The 17465-nt window shown below is 39.1% G+C and overlaps 1 protein-coding gene across 1 annotated transcript in view; it reads left to right on the forward strand.

The window, feature by feature from the left end:
- LOC139721540 (poly [ADP-ribose] polymerase tankyrase-like) overlaps window positions 1-17465 on the forward strand; it is a 66028-nt gene that overhangs the window by 17833 nt on the left and 30730 nt on the right. Inside the window, exons 10-28 of the mRNA XM_071632855.1 lie at window positions 383-467; window positions 933-1043; window positions 2809-2928; window positions 4039-4119; window positions 4763-4926; window positions 5277-5386; window positions 5798-5874; window positions 6653-6809; window positions 7233-7441; window positions 9191-9412; window positions 10202-10234; window positions 10934-11065; window positions 11377-11532; window positions 12568-12732; window positions 13451-13489; window positions 14306-14363; window positions 15082-15368; window positions 15924-16003; window positions 16679-16788. Coding sequence (XP_071488956.1) covers window positions 383-467; window positions 933-1043; window positions 2809-2928; window positions 4039-4119; window positions 4763-4926; window positions 5277-5386; window positions 5798-5874; window positions 6653-6809; window positions 7233-7441; window positions 9191-9412; window positions 10202-10234; window positions 10934-11065; window positions 11377-11532; window positions 12568-12732; window positions 13451-13489; window positions 14306-14363; window positions 15082-15368; window positions 15924-16003; window positions 16679-16788 — 2396 coding nt within the window. The remainder of the gene's footprint in view (window positions 1-382; window positions 468-932; window positions 1044-2808; window positions 2929-4038; window positions 4120-4762; window positions 4927-5276; window positions 5387-5797; window positions 5875-6652; window positions 6810-7232; window positions 7442-9190; window positions 9413-10201; window positions 10235-10933; window positions 11066-11376; window positions 11533-12567; window positions 12733-13450; window positions 13490-14305; window positions 14364-15081; window positions 15369-15923; window positions 16004-16678; window positions 16789-17465) is intronic.

Consider the following 17465-nt stretch of genomic DNA (forward strand, 5'->3'; position numbering starts at 1 on the left):
ACCTCTGCGAATTTGGACCTTGATGTCTGTTACATATCGATGTTTTATTCAATGGTTACTTCCAGCTTAGGCAGTTCAGTGCACCACATTTTCATTTGTATGCTGTCTTGACTTACCCTGTCAAGCTTGTCAAATACAAACCAGCCCAATCAGAACACAAGACATTATTTGTCTCTAAGTTGTACTAGCCTCCCCCCTCCTTAAAATTTGTAGGAAAAAACTAACAAACCAACAATTATCCAGCTACTGATCATCTTTGAAACCGTTCTCTCCCAATGATCCTTGCCCCCTCCCCCCCCCCCCCCCCCATAAGAAAATGCTTAATAGCAAAGTGCTGACTGGAGGTTCATTGTCACTTTCACTTTTGTTCTTGTGCCCAAAGTTACAACTACATAAGCCTGGGTCATGCAGTGAGGAGCATCAACGTAGCTAGGGGTTCCAGGGAAGGAAATGATGCTTTCTTGAAGGTAAGCAGTAGTGTCTTTATGCTCATCTTTTGCACTAAGTTGAAATGTGTTTGTGTTTGTTTGGGTGAAACATCTTGTTATCACACCTTTCAATTCTTTTCAAACTAGATATTCGCTGTTAATATGTATGATTGTTTTTTGTATATCGTGCATTGTTTTGTTTGGTTTTATTTTTTCGTTTTGTATACAAAAGGACACTTGTCTCTTCACTGATGTGTGGTGTTTTGAGCTGGTGTGTATATCTGATCCACTTTCCACTGCTTTTGTACGAAAATTATTCAAATTACAACTGCTATTGGAAAGCAATCTTACAGTTGTTTTATATTTATGAGTGAGTGCATGATACAAAATGCCCCAGAGAAGTTCGGTAACCAAAAAACAAAAATTTATTTGAATAGGACCTTCTCAGTATTTTGTGATTATTTTTAATTTTAACTATTGTTGTCTTCTTTCTCCTTCTATCAGGATTACCATGATGTTGGTGTGGATGACTCAACGATCGCCAGGAAACTGATGGAGCAGGGATCCAGCCTGAGCACCATTGACATGGTCATTCGGGAGAGGACCAATGTCAAGGTGAGTTTGGACTTCAACAGTTTGACCGTCATTGGGGCTGAGTAGCTCTCCCTCCCCTTCTATGTAAAAAGGTTTTGGCTTAAATTACTGTGTCATTGGTATGACGATTGTCAAAAAGGGTAATGCAGTGATGTAATAATGTCAATCCTCTGTTTTGGCGACAACATATCAGTGTGTTTATGAGATTTGAAAGAATCATGATTTAGACCAATGTTCTCTGAATAGACATAATATGCATAACACAGGGAGACTGATCTGTACAAAAAGAAAAAAAAACAAATCTAGATATAAAACATGATTTCAATTGAGAATATTAAAATTGTGTTGAAAATCAAAATGAAAACTAAGGTGAAAATCATAATAATAATGCAAATCTATTCAGTATAGAAAGAAATATAGCCAGAATTATGAAAATTATTGGGAATTGCCTAGATCTATGAGATGTGGATGTGCCCTTTTTGTCTCGCCCACCGGAGGTGAAGGCGAGACTAAGGGATCCAAATGGCGTCCGTCCGTCGTCCGTCCGTCGTCCGTCCGTCGTCCGTCGTCCGTCCGTCGTCCGTCCGTCGTCCGTCGTCCGTCCGTCGTCCGTCCGTCGTCCGTCGTCCGTCACAAATGTTAAAGTTTACCTGCAAGACTCTCTTATGATGCATAACTTGGCAACTGTTACAGCAATGGCAGCCACACTTGGGTGATAGAAGCACTAGGGGTATCTTCATGTTATGGTGTTGTCAGAGGTCATGTGATGAGGTCAAAGGTCATTTGAGGTCATATATTAAAGGGTATGTGCAAGACCCTCTTTTCTATGTTAAAGTTTACCTGCAAGACTCTCTTTTGACAAATAACTTCACATAAGTTGCTTGGATTACAACCTAACTTGGGTCATAGATGCACTGGGGGTACCTTCATGTTATGGTGCCGTAAGAGGTCACATGATAAGGTCAAAGGTCATTTGAGGTCATACGTTAAAGTTTACTTGCAAGACTCTCTTATCACACATAACTCAGCACATGTTGCTACAATGGCAATCAAACTTGGGTGATGGTAGATGTCTCTTGGGAAGTTGAAGGTAACCACAAGGTCAAAGGTTACAGACAGGGGTCAACGAACTTTTAGGGCCCAATGTTAAGTTTTTAGGGTGCATTTTGTTTATGGCTCATAACTTTTGATCCCTTTATCCGTTTGTGCCCAAACTTGGATGGAACATGTCCCTTGGGGAGGTGAAGGTCGTCACAGGTCAAAGGTCACAGACAGGGGTCAACAAACTTTTAGGGCCCAATGTTATGTTTTTAGGGCGCGTTTTGATTGTGGCTCATAACTTTTGATCCCTATGTCCGTTTGTGACCAAACTTGGACGGTAGATGTCTCCTGGGGAGTTAAAGGTCATCACAAGGTCAAAGGTCACAGAAAGAGGTCAACAAATTTTTAGGACCCAATGTTAAGTTTTTATGGCGCGTTTCGATTATGGCTCATTACTTTTGATCCCTTTGTCCGTTTGTGACCAAACTTGGATGGTAAATGTCCCTTAGGGTATTGAAGGTCACCACAAGGTCAAAGGTCATAAGCAGGTCAATTAACTTCTGGGAGTTATAAAAAATATTAATTCCTTGTACGCGAATGGGCGAGACACAATTTGGCGATTGCCTTGTTCTGAATCAGACCATTTTGCATGGGAACTGTGTAAAATTGGATACATATGTCTCCTAAGTGTAATCACTAATCACTGTGGTCTCCTTGATCTTCTTGATCTCCTTGACCTTGATAGGCCAGAGTGTTTGAAGAGATACGGGAAGCGGTCAGACGAGGACATCGCAAGCTGGCTGGAGAGTTGGTCAAACGGTCCAATGAGGATGGGGGATGGGGATTCAACAAGTTGCATGAAGAGGTAATGTGCCATGTCCATACAGTGACAAATATTTTTGTGCAATGAGGTTGCTGTTTGAAGAAAACTTCATATTATTTTCTTGTGTTTTGAAAATTTAATTATAGTTTATTTAAGAAAAAAAATGTTTTTTTTTTTTTTTTGTAATCAGAAATGCATAAACATATGCTTAAAGGGATCGTATAGTTTTGGCTGAGACCTAACCTCGGGTTTCTAACATTTTTGGGTGAATTAATGAGAAACCTCTTCTGAAATATGAAAGAGCATGTAATTCCAAGAGGAATTTAACATTTATTTGCTGAAAAGTGGTTTTGAAATGGCTGAGATACCCAAAACAGAGCAGTGCTGATAAAAGGTGGGACCCACCTTTTATTACGATTGCTCTGTTGTACTTTGTTTTTGGATGTCTCAGTCATTCCAAAACCGCTTTTCATCGAATAGAATTCCTCTTAGAATGATATCCTCTGTACTATTTTACAAGTGGTTTCTTGATATCTTGCAAAAAGTTAACAGCCCAATCCTCACCTCTACCAATACTATACCATCCCTTTAAATATATTTTGTATTACATAACCCCAAATATTGATCAGCCACAATGTTAATATGACATACCTGTCTCTGTTCTCAATGAAGGAGTCTGTAATTGCAATCATCTCCAGTTTTCCAAATTCTATTAGAACTGTGTATACGGCTTCAAGAAGACATACATGTGTCAAATTTCATCACAAACCTTGAATGGCTTGCACAGTGAGAAAATTAATACATACTTTGAGTACCTGTGTACTCTCATTGAATCATCATTTTCTGCTCACCATGAGGTTCCTGCTTTCTGGGTATTTTGGTTTTCATTTCAAGAGTGGATATGTCAGATTTAATTCCATAAATGAATTGTGTTGAGAAACTATTTTGGTGCATCTTCATACGCAAAACAAATCACTGGGGTTTAGAAAGTCCACTGAATGATGTTGAAATTTGAAACTTTTATCATTTGGAAACTTACAGAATGACTTCAAATGCAGTCAGTCACAGGTAAACAAAGAAGGAGAATACCTTAAATGGATACGTCATGATTAACTGTGAACAATATATTCTCAATCTTCCTTAATGATGCAGGTGCTGTTGTGTGACAAGCCAGATGAATTGTCACCTTTCAAGCCGGTTTCAGTGACGAAAAAGCCTTGGACCAATAACAGGGTATGTGCGCGTCGGCATGGTGGTAATCCTCTTCTACACTTCCTTACATCTGGCTTGCAGTCGTAAGGGTCATAAAGTTCAAGGTCATATTGTCATTTTACAGTGAAGGCAATAACTCATGAAGCTACCATTTTATTGGCAAGCTTGTCAGATAAGCCTAAATAGGGCAGTCCGGTGTATTTTTAAGATCATATTCTGATACTGATGTAGTATTGTTACTCCAAAGAACAGACCAACAAAGTTGTAAAAAGATTGAATTATGACATTTAAATTAATTGGTATGATGTGGGATTAGCAGACATCCCACCTATTCTGAATGTGGAGGAAAGAATCTGAATTTTGATCTTTCCCAGCTCTTGTTTCAATAGGAGTTTCCTATTTTTATTCTTGATAATTTTACTATACACTCCTATGGGAACTGCTCTTTCCTTCCTGCATTTTAGCCAAACCATCCCTGGTTTTGTTTTGTTTTTTCTTTTTTCTATAGTCAGAAAGGTTGAGAGGTCAGAATCAGATGCGAAGAATTTATATTTATGACAGGAGTTCATGGGTAGGACAAGAAATCTGAGAACTAACAGGAAATGAAACGGGGGAGAAGTGGATGTTTACCTGTCTTTTCTTTGACTTCTCCTTCCCATGGAAGATCATGCCGCTGCACTGCGCTGCCATCAATCCCAATCCCAAAATCTTGGAAAAGCTGCTCTCTGCCGTGCCTGAGATGAACGCAACGGACACCAGTGGCCGTAAGGTCATTCACTATGCTGCTGGATGCACTGGGTCGGGTCCACTCGAGCTGCTCCTTCAAAGGTGAAAGAGTTGATTTTTCTCCCTGACATTAAAAAAAAAAGCAATCCTAGCATTGTCCAGGTTTATGATAGAGAAAATTCCCTGTAGGAAGACTAAATGTGTGAGCTAATGTAGTGAATTGACTCGTGTCTAAGGATGGTGTAGTGCCATATTCTTCAGATGAAGGGTTTGTTATTGTGTACCATCCAATATTGCAAGGGATAAGCAGTATACCAGATCTACAAAGTTTCTCTCAGAGGAGTGTAAGTCCAGTCATAATAGAACATTTTTTCTGTATGTCAGCCAAACACCTTTGGCTGTTCATTTTGTTCATCTATATAATATATTTTATGTGTGTCATTGCTCTAAAGAGGGGCGTTTGCTGATGAGACCGACAACCAGGGCAACACAGCTCTCATGCTTGCTGCCTCACTGAACAGAACCCAGAATATTGAAGTCTTGGTCAAGAAGCTGAAGAATGGTAAGACATCGGTCACTTTCTAGAGCAAAGAGACCTGCTTGACCAATGGTCGACGGAGGGGTCAAATGCCCGTATCTTGTTATAACTTGTACAACTGTCTTTTTCGACTGTAGTATACATTGCACAATAACCAATTTATAATTCATCAGCTTTTTTTGATCATGTGATTGTACATTAAAAAAAGAATATAACACAAGTTTTTATGAGTGGTATGGTTATTTCTTGTCTCAGTCTCTTACTTTATTCAGATGACAAAATTTTATCACTTCAGTTGTTAAATACCTTCTCTGTAAAAGAAAGATTAAGAATGTGAGTTTTATACATCTACACGTTTACGTATTTAAAGTCATTTTCAGGAAGGTTATTATTATCATTATCATTATTTTTAATGGTCTGCTTTGTTCATTTCAGAGGAGAAAGGAGGAGTTTTCCGGAAAAACAAATTTGGTCAAACACCGCTGCACTATGCCTGCTTGATGGGCCATACTGTGAGTACTACAGATGGTGTTTGTTTGTTTGTTTGTGTATGTGTGTTTGTGTGTATGTGTTTGTGTGTGTGTGTATCTAAACAAGTGGATACATTATAGCATTCAAATTCCTGTCATGATTGAGCACATACATCTTAACCCGTTGAGGACGAGGCCTGAATATACTCGGGCAAGTGTCTGTGGGAAATGTGTGTTGTAGCAAATTCGATCCGTCCTCAAAGGGTTAAATTAAAATCTTCTTAGCAGTGCCTATGGCATTTTAAGAAGGTATGGTGCAGTTCAGAGATGTGGTCTCATCGACATTACACATGCCATTATGATAGCATATTCTGCCTTAATGATAATAATAGCGGCTGTTTGTATAGTGCACAGGTCCACCTTTCGATGCTCATGGTGCTTCAAGAAAAATATATATATACAGAATATGAGAACGGGGAAGAAAATAACAAACTAACAAGCAAACACATACCTGATAATGAACACATTATTCCTGAAGGTTATAGATTTCAGTTATGTAATCCTCAATGTGACTGAAACAAATGCATTTCTAGTTTTGATTTGAATGTTTTTGTTGATGACTGTTGACGTAATTGAATAGGTAGTTGATTCCAAAGTTTTGGTCCCATAACTGAGAAGGCAAATTAGATTTAGCAGAAATTAGCAGAAATTAGGAGTGCATTTGAAAGAGGCTACTACAACCTCTGTGTAGAACGAAATCTGTTAATCAGATGTGGTGTTTAGCTGAAGTTGTCGTCTTCTTCTGTGCAATTCTTGGCAGGATGCCGCCCGAGCTCTCCTCAAGCACGGAGCTGACCTCAAGGCCACCTTGTCAGCAGGGAAGAACAAGTTGACACCGTTCATGGTGGCCTGCGAGCAGGGCCACCTTCAGACAGTCAAGGCCCTGGCAGACAGTGGGGCTATTTTGGACCAGAGAGGTGGGTACCTGTGAAGCGCCCTCGTTTGATTAAAGGTGACATGAGGGTCATTTCTTTTGGCTTCACTGATGTCATTCTGATTTGGTGTATTTTAGAATATGGTCAATTTAGCTGGGATTTTTGGTAGTATTGGTTGTAATATATTCTGTTCAAGTTCCATGGTAGTGCACTTTTTGAGCTTGCTTTCCTCTGGTGTATGTTTGTGTGTTTATGTGTGTATGTGTAGCATTTTCGTGTTTTTTTTTTTCCATGCCCAGTGATGTGAAAGTGAGGAGTATTGATAGACAAGACTGTGACATAAAGTGCAGTCTTGTTTCTTTTGACTTTCTTTTTTGATATTTTGAATTGTCATTAATGACACCAATATTACATGGTAGTTACATCAGTAAGTCATGTACACATATCTTATACTTCTCATTCCAGACAAAATCAAGAGGACACCCCTGATGCTTTCCGTCATGAACGGCCATGTTCCCATCGCAGCCTTTCTCCTGCGTAAAGGCTGCGATCCCAACGCCAGGGATTCTTCAGGGAACACACCGCTCCACTACGCAGCCGGCTATGGGTGGTGGTTTGCCCTACGTCTCCTGCTGTCTGGAGGTGCCAACCCTAATGCCCTCAATGACTGGAAGGTAAGTCTGACGTTCCCATTTTGAAGTACTCTTTCCTCTACGTGATCAGGTACCAATTACATTGACTTGGAACTGCCTTGTCACATTGTATTCACCTGATGATTGCATAATCTCACTACTTACAAGAGCCTTTCTTGATACTGTATACTCATCTACATCTAACAGCAGACAACTGAAATGTGAGTGTGGTTATTTGTTTATGAGTTTCGGCATGGTCATTTATATAAATGGTTCAAGTGTGCACTATGTGTTTGATTACCTGTGCTAAGGAAGGAGGTTGTGTTTTTGTTGGCGTTAGTTTGTCTGTGTGCAAAATAACTCAAAAAGTTGAGATTGGATTCGGAAGAAACTTGCAGGAAAAGTTGATAATGACACAGGGAACAGATGATAGAGTTTTGGTAGTTATCCGGGAATTTGTGTGAATTTTTGAAGGCTTTTTCATCTTTTGGCAAATAGGGTCAATGATCATGGGAGTTCAAGCTGCGCGTACTTGAGGTTTGCATATGTGCACTAAAGCGCGTGCTCTGCTCAAGGCTGGTGGCGTGCAAGAAGCTGTTGAGGTAAACAAAGACTTCTTTAACATTGGGAAAATGGCTAATTCTCAGCATGCGTGTATGGGTGGAAATGCGCTGCTTGGCGGAGGTCTGTGCTCTCCGAGTGCTTTTCTAGTTCACTAATGTGCCTCTATCTGCAATATAGTGTGTAGTATGTACTGTGTATGCACCAAGTACAGTCCAGCAAGGAGCAGAATGCTACCTTTGAAGTATCAACTTAATTTATAAGTTCAAACTCTATTAGTATTCATGTAGTATTCATCACATACTCTGCATTACAAAACAGTAAAAGTGTTATTGAACACTGAGTAACAAATGGATACAGTAGAATGAGAGAAATGTAATACCCCCATTCCACAGAGAAATTTTCTCACTGGTTACTCATCGAAAGCTAAGTTTATTGCTTCCAGCCACCCACCAAAGTGTATTGGATCACAGTCTGATGAATCCAACTTGTGTTGGTCGACTATCGGGTCAGTGTCAGACATGTCGGACGGTGATCCTGTGAGCCAAGCTCATCCAATGAAGATCACGTGCCACACATATGACACTCACCTGATAGTCAACCAACCAAGTCAGATTCATCAGACTGCAATCCGATACACTTTGATGGGTGGCTGGAAGCAATAAACCTTGCTTCCGACGAGTGACCGATGAGAAAAAAATTGCTGTGGAATGGGGGTACTAGAGAAAAATATGTATGAAACCGTCATTAGTTAGGTTCACATCGCTGTTCCTAAACTTAAAGTTTAGGTAAAAAATTTAACTCTTGATGATTAGCTTGTAGTTTAGCACCGTGTTGACGCACTTGAAAGTTAGCACTCTTAAAATTTAGTCGATGGTTAGAACCACGAGACATCTTAGGGTTTACGCTCTCTCCATGAGCCACAGGGGGTCCCACTCGTTTCACTCCGTGTGAACACAATAATCAACGAGCTTGTGAGTTAGCAGGAACCTTGCGTGTCATTCCCTGCGCTATTTTGTATGGGCACATGGTCATTGTTATCGAGTGGGGCTCGCTCGTAAGTTGTAACTTAAAGTTTAGGTGCGCGTGTGAACCCGCGTCGTGAATTCACAAGTGGAGCTAATCATCGACAGTTAAGTTTTCGACCTAAACTTCAAGTTTGGCAACTGCGTGTGAACGTAACTAATGTTTGCAGAGAGTCATCAATCTGTCTCACCTCTCCAAACACAGGTACCCCCTCTGGGCATCGCCTTCATGAAGGGTCACATCGGCTGTGCTGACCTTCTCCTGGAGGACCCCAGCGTGGACGTTAACTTTAGGGACGATGAGGGCTGGACCATCGTCATGCTGACCGCTGGCACTGTCTCCCAGGAGATGCTTGACCAGCTCAAGTACCTGATCATGGAGAAGAAAGCGAATGCTGCCCTCAAGGATGCCAATGATTGGAATGCTGTAAGTATGATGATCTCAATCAGGCTGTGGCTGCCAAGATGTGCTGATATGTAAGCAAAATTATGGAACAAAAAGATTTCTGTGGCCATCTTTGTGCAGAGTTATGTATAGTGTGTATTGAGTTTGTGATGCAGGGCTATATTTTGTGGTCATACATTTGTACAGCACATCTCTTGTATAGTGGAGTTTCTGTTTTTCATATTTCAATATTAAATTGTCAGTCACTTTTGAAATGTGCATTCATTAGGTATGACATTTTCAATTCTTTAGGAAAAATGTCTCTGGAGATATGCTCTATTTAACAGATACAAGGGGGATTAGCTTCATATCCTGAAAATATTCCAGGAAATGGTTGTCTTGACATGCCAAGAAATACTGGGCAGTAAAATACATAATGAATACCTACTGTAATTTTCAGCCTCTCAAAGTATGCCACAAAATGATCTGAGTTTGTATAACTTAGCAAGAATATATTGAGACTTGTAATTTTAGGTTATGATTATTTTTTTTTTTCATAAACAGAAGAAAACATTGATTCCACTCTAAAAAAAAAAAGAAAAAAAATCTTTTTTATTTCATTGTGTAACAATATTGTAATTCTCAAATGTAGATTTTTTTTTTCATTTTTTTTTTTTATTTTTTTTTTTTTGGGGGGGGGATAAAATCAAGAGTTGCTGTGGATTATTACACTCTTTGAACATGTCACCTTTGTGATCAATGCTTCAGAGTTTTATGATGAACATTTCTCTGTGATGTAGTTTCATCTCTGTTTTTGCTTCACATTCGCAGCTTCATCATTTGGCTGCAAGTGACATCAATGTGGTAAGTCATCTACTCAATCAGCAGTCAGAGTTTAATTTGACATGTACATGGTATTAGGGGCAAAAGGTGGGCTGATGTGGATATCAAAACATTTCAAGAGAGGCACAAAAAAGTCAAATTCTTTGCAACCTTTTGACAACAAATATGGCAACACAGTGATGTCATAATGTGCCAGTGCCCACCACCCCCTTCCCCCAAAAAAGAGAGCAAGAACAAGGGGGAAATTCTGTGAATTTGTGACCCAAAACTTTATTGATTTTAACATAGATTGATTGACAGTGAAAAGACCCATTTCTGTAATGTATTACAATTTATAGCTGTTTCTTTTCCTACAGCCTAGTAATGAAACATTTCATTCATCTGTTCCCTCCCATTAAGTTCCAAAGGCAGGAATTCTCTTGGTTATTGCTAGTTCGGGCAAGCCTCTGTCAAGCTTTGTGGTTGTTCAGGGCAATTTTTGTGAAAAAGCATGCATAAAAAAAAAAAAATGAATACATTACAGAACCGGTCTATTCAATATTCCTGCAAAACATCCACCTATGATGTCCACCAAATTTTACAAGTTTTTGTTCATTCCTTGATAGTTGAGTGGTATATTTGTAACGGAGTGTTTCTGTTCAATATTGGATGCGTCAGGGCTCAAGGTGTATTGATAGTCCATGTGTGGGTAAAAGACCAACTGTTTTTCTCCAATTTCAGTACCAGACTGAGCTGAAGGCTGAGCTGATGAAGATCAGTGTTGACATGGCAACCCTGTTGGTAGACAAGGGATGTGATCCTCATGCCATCACAGCTGGTGGAGAAAGTGTGGTAGACATCGCCATCAAGAAGGTATTCCACTCCTGTCTCCATAGATATTTGCTTTCAGTGCTTTATATATTTTAGCCTTAATTTATTGATACACTATGCCTTATCTAGAAATTCCCCTTATCTTCTATATCTATGTAGTGTCTGATCAATTTTAATACTTACTACAGGGCTTCACAATTTTGCCTTGTTGTTCTTGTTTGTTTGTGATTCAAAATTACATTTGCTTTGCTTTCATAGATTTGAATAGGTGCAAAGAGCACGCAAACAGATTGGATTTGTCAAGCAAGATACGACTGTTACGTCTTAATCATTGTTTTGCTGTTACATGCCAGGCTAGCTACAATGCAGACCTTGTGAAGTTTCTGCTGGATAAAGGAGTTCAGCTGACCAACTTCACCAATGCTGAGGAAGAAAACCTGCTCCATCTCATGGCCAAGAAGTGTTTGAACTCCAATCAGTCTGTGCTCCTCAACATCATCGTGGAAAATGTAAGAAACTTCAGTATTCAAGCAACCCCATCTTTATCATGGTTTTTCTTTTGAAGGCATAATTTACCATTTGCAGATGAAGCAAAAACCCAGCATTAGTGCTTCAAAATAGTTCCACAATGTGAGTTACGGATTGAAACAACCAATGTAAAAATTTGAACCAGTGTAATTGATGTTAAGTATTGTCAAATATACAAAACGTGAACAATAGTTATAATAAGAATGTTTCCAGACTAAATCGTGTACAGTTACGGTTTAATGAGAAAAATAGTGATATCTCCTTATATTTTAGGCTTTATTGCAAAAATGTTATATGGTAGGATATTTTGTGATACAACAGACCTACACATATGCATCAAAAGTGATATCTTAAAAATGTTTTAAATCACTGCTCCCAAAGGTAAACAGGACCTTCAATACTGAAATGTTTCATTCAAAGTAGAGAAACAGGGAAAAAGGACTGATAACATACACCTGTTATTGGCCAAATGCATAAGCTAATTGTAAAGCATAATGTCAACATAATATTTGTAGGTACACATAGATTTCTTTTCATTGTTACATATCATCGGTCTTCAGAGTAAGTGAATTATTTGAAGACTAATAACTGGTACCATACTGCTGTCACTTTTGGAGAAGAGCAACAATCATCACATGCGGTATATGATAACCAGCAAAACAAAAATATGATATTGTAATATCAGCTTGAATTGACTTTATCAAATATCACTGCTTTAAGATGGTGGCATATATTGTTTTTGTGGCCTGTACACATGCAGCTCTTGCTCCTTTTGCTTCAATAGAGCTATTTCTTCTGAAGTATGTGAGTGGCCCTGAAAAAGGGCCTACCCAATCCTGACGTTTCGGCAAGCATGTTCTCGCCGTTCTCAAGGGAAAGAATACGTGGTGCACCGTGAAGCCTTCTACCACCCAACGTTCTACCACCACGGAAGCCTTCAAAGATTTCATTATTTCCCCCTGAAGTTTAGCAAATTTTAGAGACTGAGGCTTGTACTTCTAAAATTATCCCCACAGGGAAAGAAAGCCACTGCCAGGGATGAGGGCCTACCCAACAACACGGATGCTGCCACACCTCCAGACAAGAACAGCTTGGATCTGAAGCTTCTTGGCAAGAAGAGGGACAAGCGTGGTTTTACTCCCCTGCTGAGATGGACATCAGAGTACTCCACAGGAAGAATGGTAGGAGCTGTAATTTCCTCTTTCCTCTTCTCTTATAACATTGTACAGATTGGATTGGTACTGGTGTGGAATATGACCCACCAGTTAGGGTATGCAGTCACATTTATGATGTCATCATTACCTGAATGTAGGACCAAGAAAGGAGCCATGTATTAGTCATATTCTCTATGGGTAAAAGCTTGTGTCTTTGATCGATGTGATCAGTTGTGATGTTGGTGGGACAGCAAACACAGATTCAAAATATTTATTCCAGTTTGTAAATACACAATCTTGTGGTCGCAGCGTGTCCGTACTTGGCAAGGGGTTAAGTATATTGCTTGACTTTAGCACAAAAGGTGAGGGGAATCTTAGAAAATTTATAGTTAATTTCTCTTTGAGCAAAGCACTTTCACCCTGTGTAAATATAATGAGGCAATGAGCCAGTGTTGAAACAGTGTAATAAATATTCATATTTCATCACAAATTTTAAAATATTTTTTGCATGTATTGTGTGACTTGTGTCCAGGCAATCTGAAGTGATCGTAGCTACTTTTCCGCTGTGTGTCATTCTCTTCTTAGATCCATTTTATATTATTCCTTAACAGCCACATCACATTTGTTTCCTGTGTCTGTAAGGTATAGCGTTACACCAACATATGATGCAACAGTATCATTATGTATGTTCTCATTTTCTCCTTTGTTTTTTTTTTTGTCTGTTTGTTTGTTTCTGTAAATAAAGTCAGAGGATACAAGTGCGGCAGCAAGAGCATTTCTGCAGGTAAGTTTCAATAGTCCCTAATTCAAATATGATTCAGCATGATTGTCATATCGTTTTTGTTGTTATTGTTGTTGTTGTAGTCGTATTATCAAATCTGTAGACATGTACTTTGCAGATATCTGTGCATGTTCCCTTACAGATGGTAGGCTATCCCTATCTTATTCAAATATTTCTCATCTTTAGGTGATTTAAAGTTGTGTATCTTACTTGTGGAAAAATCTCGCCACCTGGGATTGAATGTAACAGCAGGATCTACTGAGAGACTTGTGTGCAGAAGTAGTGCAATCCTATGTCTTTGTGTATGTAATGAAAAGTAACTATCTACAATGTATTATAAATACCAGTGGTAACCATTATGTATTATGTGGAAATCATTGTCGTTAGTGTAAATGTGCGTTGTTGTTGTTGTTGTTGTTTTTTTGGTGGGGGGGGGGTTGTATCTTTGATTGGGATTGTATCTTTGATTGAAAATTAACTCGTCATATGTATCTTCGATTGAAAATTAACTTGTCATGGCCTGTCTGTGACAGTTTATATGCAAATATAATGACATCACAATAGTCCATTCATGATGATGCTCTACTAATAACAACATAAATTTTTAAGCATCGAAGGGGAAAATGATGGGAAATGTGCCATTTATCGTAAGTTTAGCTGTAGTCGATACATGTAGTTTTGATATCAATTTCAGCGTAAAGATAACATGATGGTACTAGGGAGATATTTCAAAGTAGGGGATGTGGGTATATGTGTAATTGTGAAAATCCCTACCATGTGAGTGAGTCAATATCTCTTGTTGTTTTTTCTTTTTTTCAGTGTCTGCTGGATGAAACAGACCCAGACATTGATGCGATGGTCAGGCCATCAGGGGAAAGTAAGAACAAGAAAAAACAAAAAGGGCTGAATCTTTCAACCCTCTACACATATTTTACCCTCATAAAACCGATCAATTCTTTGAATATATATTCCTCCAAAATTGATACAGATTTTGCTGCACTCTTTCTGTCTTCATATATTTATCCCCAAAATCAGCTCCCATACTGAACATCAAAACACTGATTTAAGCTTTAATAATATGCATTCCTATGAAAAGTCTGTTGTTTATGTAAAGTTGTAATCAAAGATAGTGGTTTTGTATTATTGCAATCGTTCTGTAACAGTGTATGCCTTTATGATAAGAAAACATGAGTTTCATAAGCTGCTTTTCGTTGCATTCTTTTTAAAATTCCTGAACATTCTTCCAAGTATTGTTGTAAAATGCATTTAATAGTAAAATGTTCTTGGTAGCCATGTACATTACCCCACTTGTCAGTTTTTGGAAGAGCCATAATAATATTTTGGTCATTTCTCAGAAGTCACAATTGAGGTGTGCCTTTATGATGCATTTATCATGAAACATAGTATCATATGGCCATTTGATATCTTCATAATATGTAGAAAAAAAGAAAGAACACAGGTTGATATAGTAGCTTATGGATCTGAACAGTGCAGATGTAATTGAGTTTTAAAAAGTAGAAGAAAGCCTGAAATCTAAGATGTGTATGAACTCCTTTTGTTTCTAATTTTCCATCCTCATAACTCTTTCTCAATAGATCCAGATATGAGAACAGTGGTCCACATGCTGGTTTCAGGGAATGAGAGAGCAGGCAAAGTATCAGGGACAGAGACTCAATCGACCTTCCCTGCACTCCAGGCCATCCTGAAGCTGAAACCTGACCTCAACCTCCGGGGGCCAGGTGGCCGCAATCCACTACACATAGCCATCATGGCTGGCAAGCACAAGCTTGTCAAATACCTGGTGAGTTTTCCAGGCACATTGCTCCTGAGACTGAGAAGTTCCTTCAATCTAGTGGTCAAATCCTGCTTTTGTGTCCTTCTGGCCTATATGTCTCTGATATGACTAATACCAAAGGCATTTGTTTGTCTGTTTGTTTGTTTGTTTGTTTGTTTGTTTGTTTGTTTTTAAGAGGTTGTCAGTTTGTCCCACATCTCGTTGCGATGTAAGAAAATCTGATGAATTTTGTGATACCTGGCCCAGGTGTGCTATGTGAGGTGGAGATAAACTAATTAGAGATTTTTCAGTCTGTGTATTGAGCTGCAGAATATTAACTTGAATACAAGGTTTTGTGCTTGTTGACAAAGTTTGTGATGAAAAGTGAGATATAGATATCTTAACAAGAGAGAGAAGTAGTTGTTAGCCAGTTCCCCCCCCCCCCCCCCCCCCACACCCAAGCCATATCCTCTGCCAGGCTGTGATGTGGAGCCATGGAGATTTCCAAGTTCACATCATTTGATTACTACACTTTCAGTCAAGTTATAGCAAATGCTCTGACAGGAATGGAAGAATGCTTTGCCATGCTGGCATGATACGCAGACATACAGTAGTGGATGCGGCAGAGTCTGATGATGAGATGTTTCTGTCTCCTCCCTACAGGTGGATAATGGAGCTGACATCACCCTTCCATCCTCTCACAAGGATGACCAGAGGGCCATGCCTCTTCTACTGGCCCTGAAGTAAGAGTCCAGCATGCTGTAATCTCGTGGCAAACTGGTGACAGTAGTTCTGATGATGATGATGATGATGACAATGATGACGATGATGATGATGATGATGATGATAATGACGATGATATCGATGATGTCGATGATGACGATGACGATGGAGATGATGATAATGATGATGATGATGATGATGATGGACGATGATGATGATGATGATTACAGTGATGATGTTGATGATGTTGATGGTGAAGAAGATGATATGATGATTATGAATTTACTGATATTGATTGTAATGGTGAGAATGATTTTCATGATCCCAATAGTGATAATCACCTTGATGATAGTATTCATTGCTGTAAGTGCAAAAATGACACCACTTCAGCAGTTGGTGGTCAAAACAGAATAGTTGGTTTCAAATAGAGATAGCAGTTATTTCAGTCTCATATTTTGTTGCTCGGGCAACATTCACTCCTGTCACTGAAGTGCAAAGCATGATGCAAACAGCTGTTTAGTTGGCTCTACCTACAGGAAAATATTTGTGATTGCAGTGACTTCAGTCCACTGGATTTAAGCTGTGAATGTACTACTTCAACCTTTACGACACTTATCTGTGTCACATTGAGCTTTAAGAGTGTGAACATTAATTTCATCTCATTCCCCAATCCGCTATGTCTCTCTACTGTATAGGGAAAACATGTATGAACTGCTGGACATCCTTCTCTCACCGGCTACAGTCAACACAGCCGTTGAGGGCAGCAGACTGACCCCACTTCACTATGTAGCCATGTCCACCTATGGTATGACATAGAATTGTCTCTCACCACTTGTACTTGCCCCTGTAGTAGTAATCACATGAGTATGCATCCTTCTAACACATGGAGATGTTTGGTTGCTTATAGAACTTGTAATTACTGAAATCCTGTATTGCTTTGTCCTGTAGGAATGAATTTGTCATGTACAAAAAATTAGAACATGGTCATGATATTGAGTTCTTGGCATTGACATGGGAAATTTGCTTTTTAGCCTTCGTTCTGATGTAAGAGTAATTGCTCTTTTAGACATTTCTGAAAATGCAGTAATCCTAAAAAAAAAGGAAAAAAGAAAAAAAAACTGATATTGCAGTTACCTACAGTATCATTCTTCTTTTGTTGTTGTTGTATAATTGTGTGTGTATGCGAGTGTTGAAAAAAGTGTTCCCAAATAGCTTAATGCTTCAAGAAGATTGTAACATTTTTACAGACATCCAGCTGTGTTGTACGATTCATCTTTTTTTTCTTTGACGTGATGATTTCTATTTACTAATGATACACATTTGTACGTGCTGTCGGTGGTAGTTATTGCCGCAGTGTAGATATATATGTGACCTTCAACCTGTCCTCTCAACTGTTCATCATGCACCATCAGTTGTTGGCCACACCCTCTGGCAAGCATGAATGTGTTTCTCTTAGCATGGTGCAGGAGACTGAAATGGCTA

The sequence above is a fragment of the Diadema antillarum genome, unplaced genomic scaffold, assembly GCF_040938485.1.
Source record: "Diadema antillarum isolate AM-2024a unplaced genomic scaffold, OU_Dant_1.0 scf00000145, whole genome shotgun sequence".
Classification (NCBI taxonomy): domain Eukaryota; kingdom Metazoa; phylum Echinodermata; class Echinoidea; order Diadematoida; family Diadematidae; genus Diadema; species Diadema antillarum.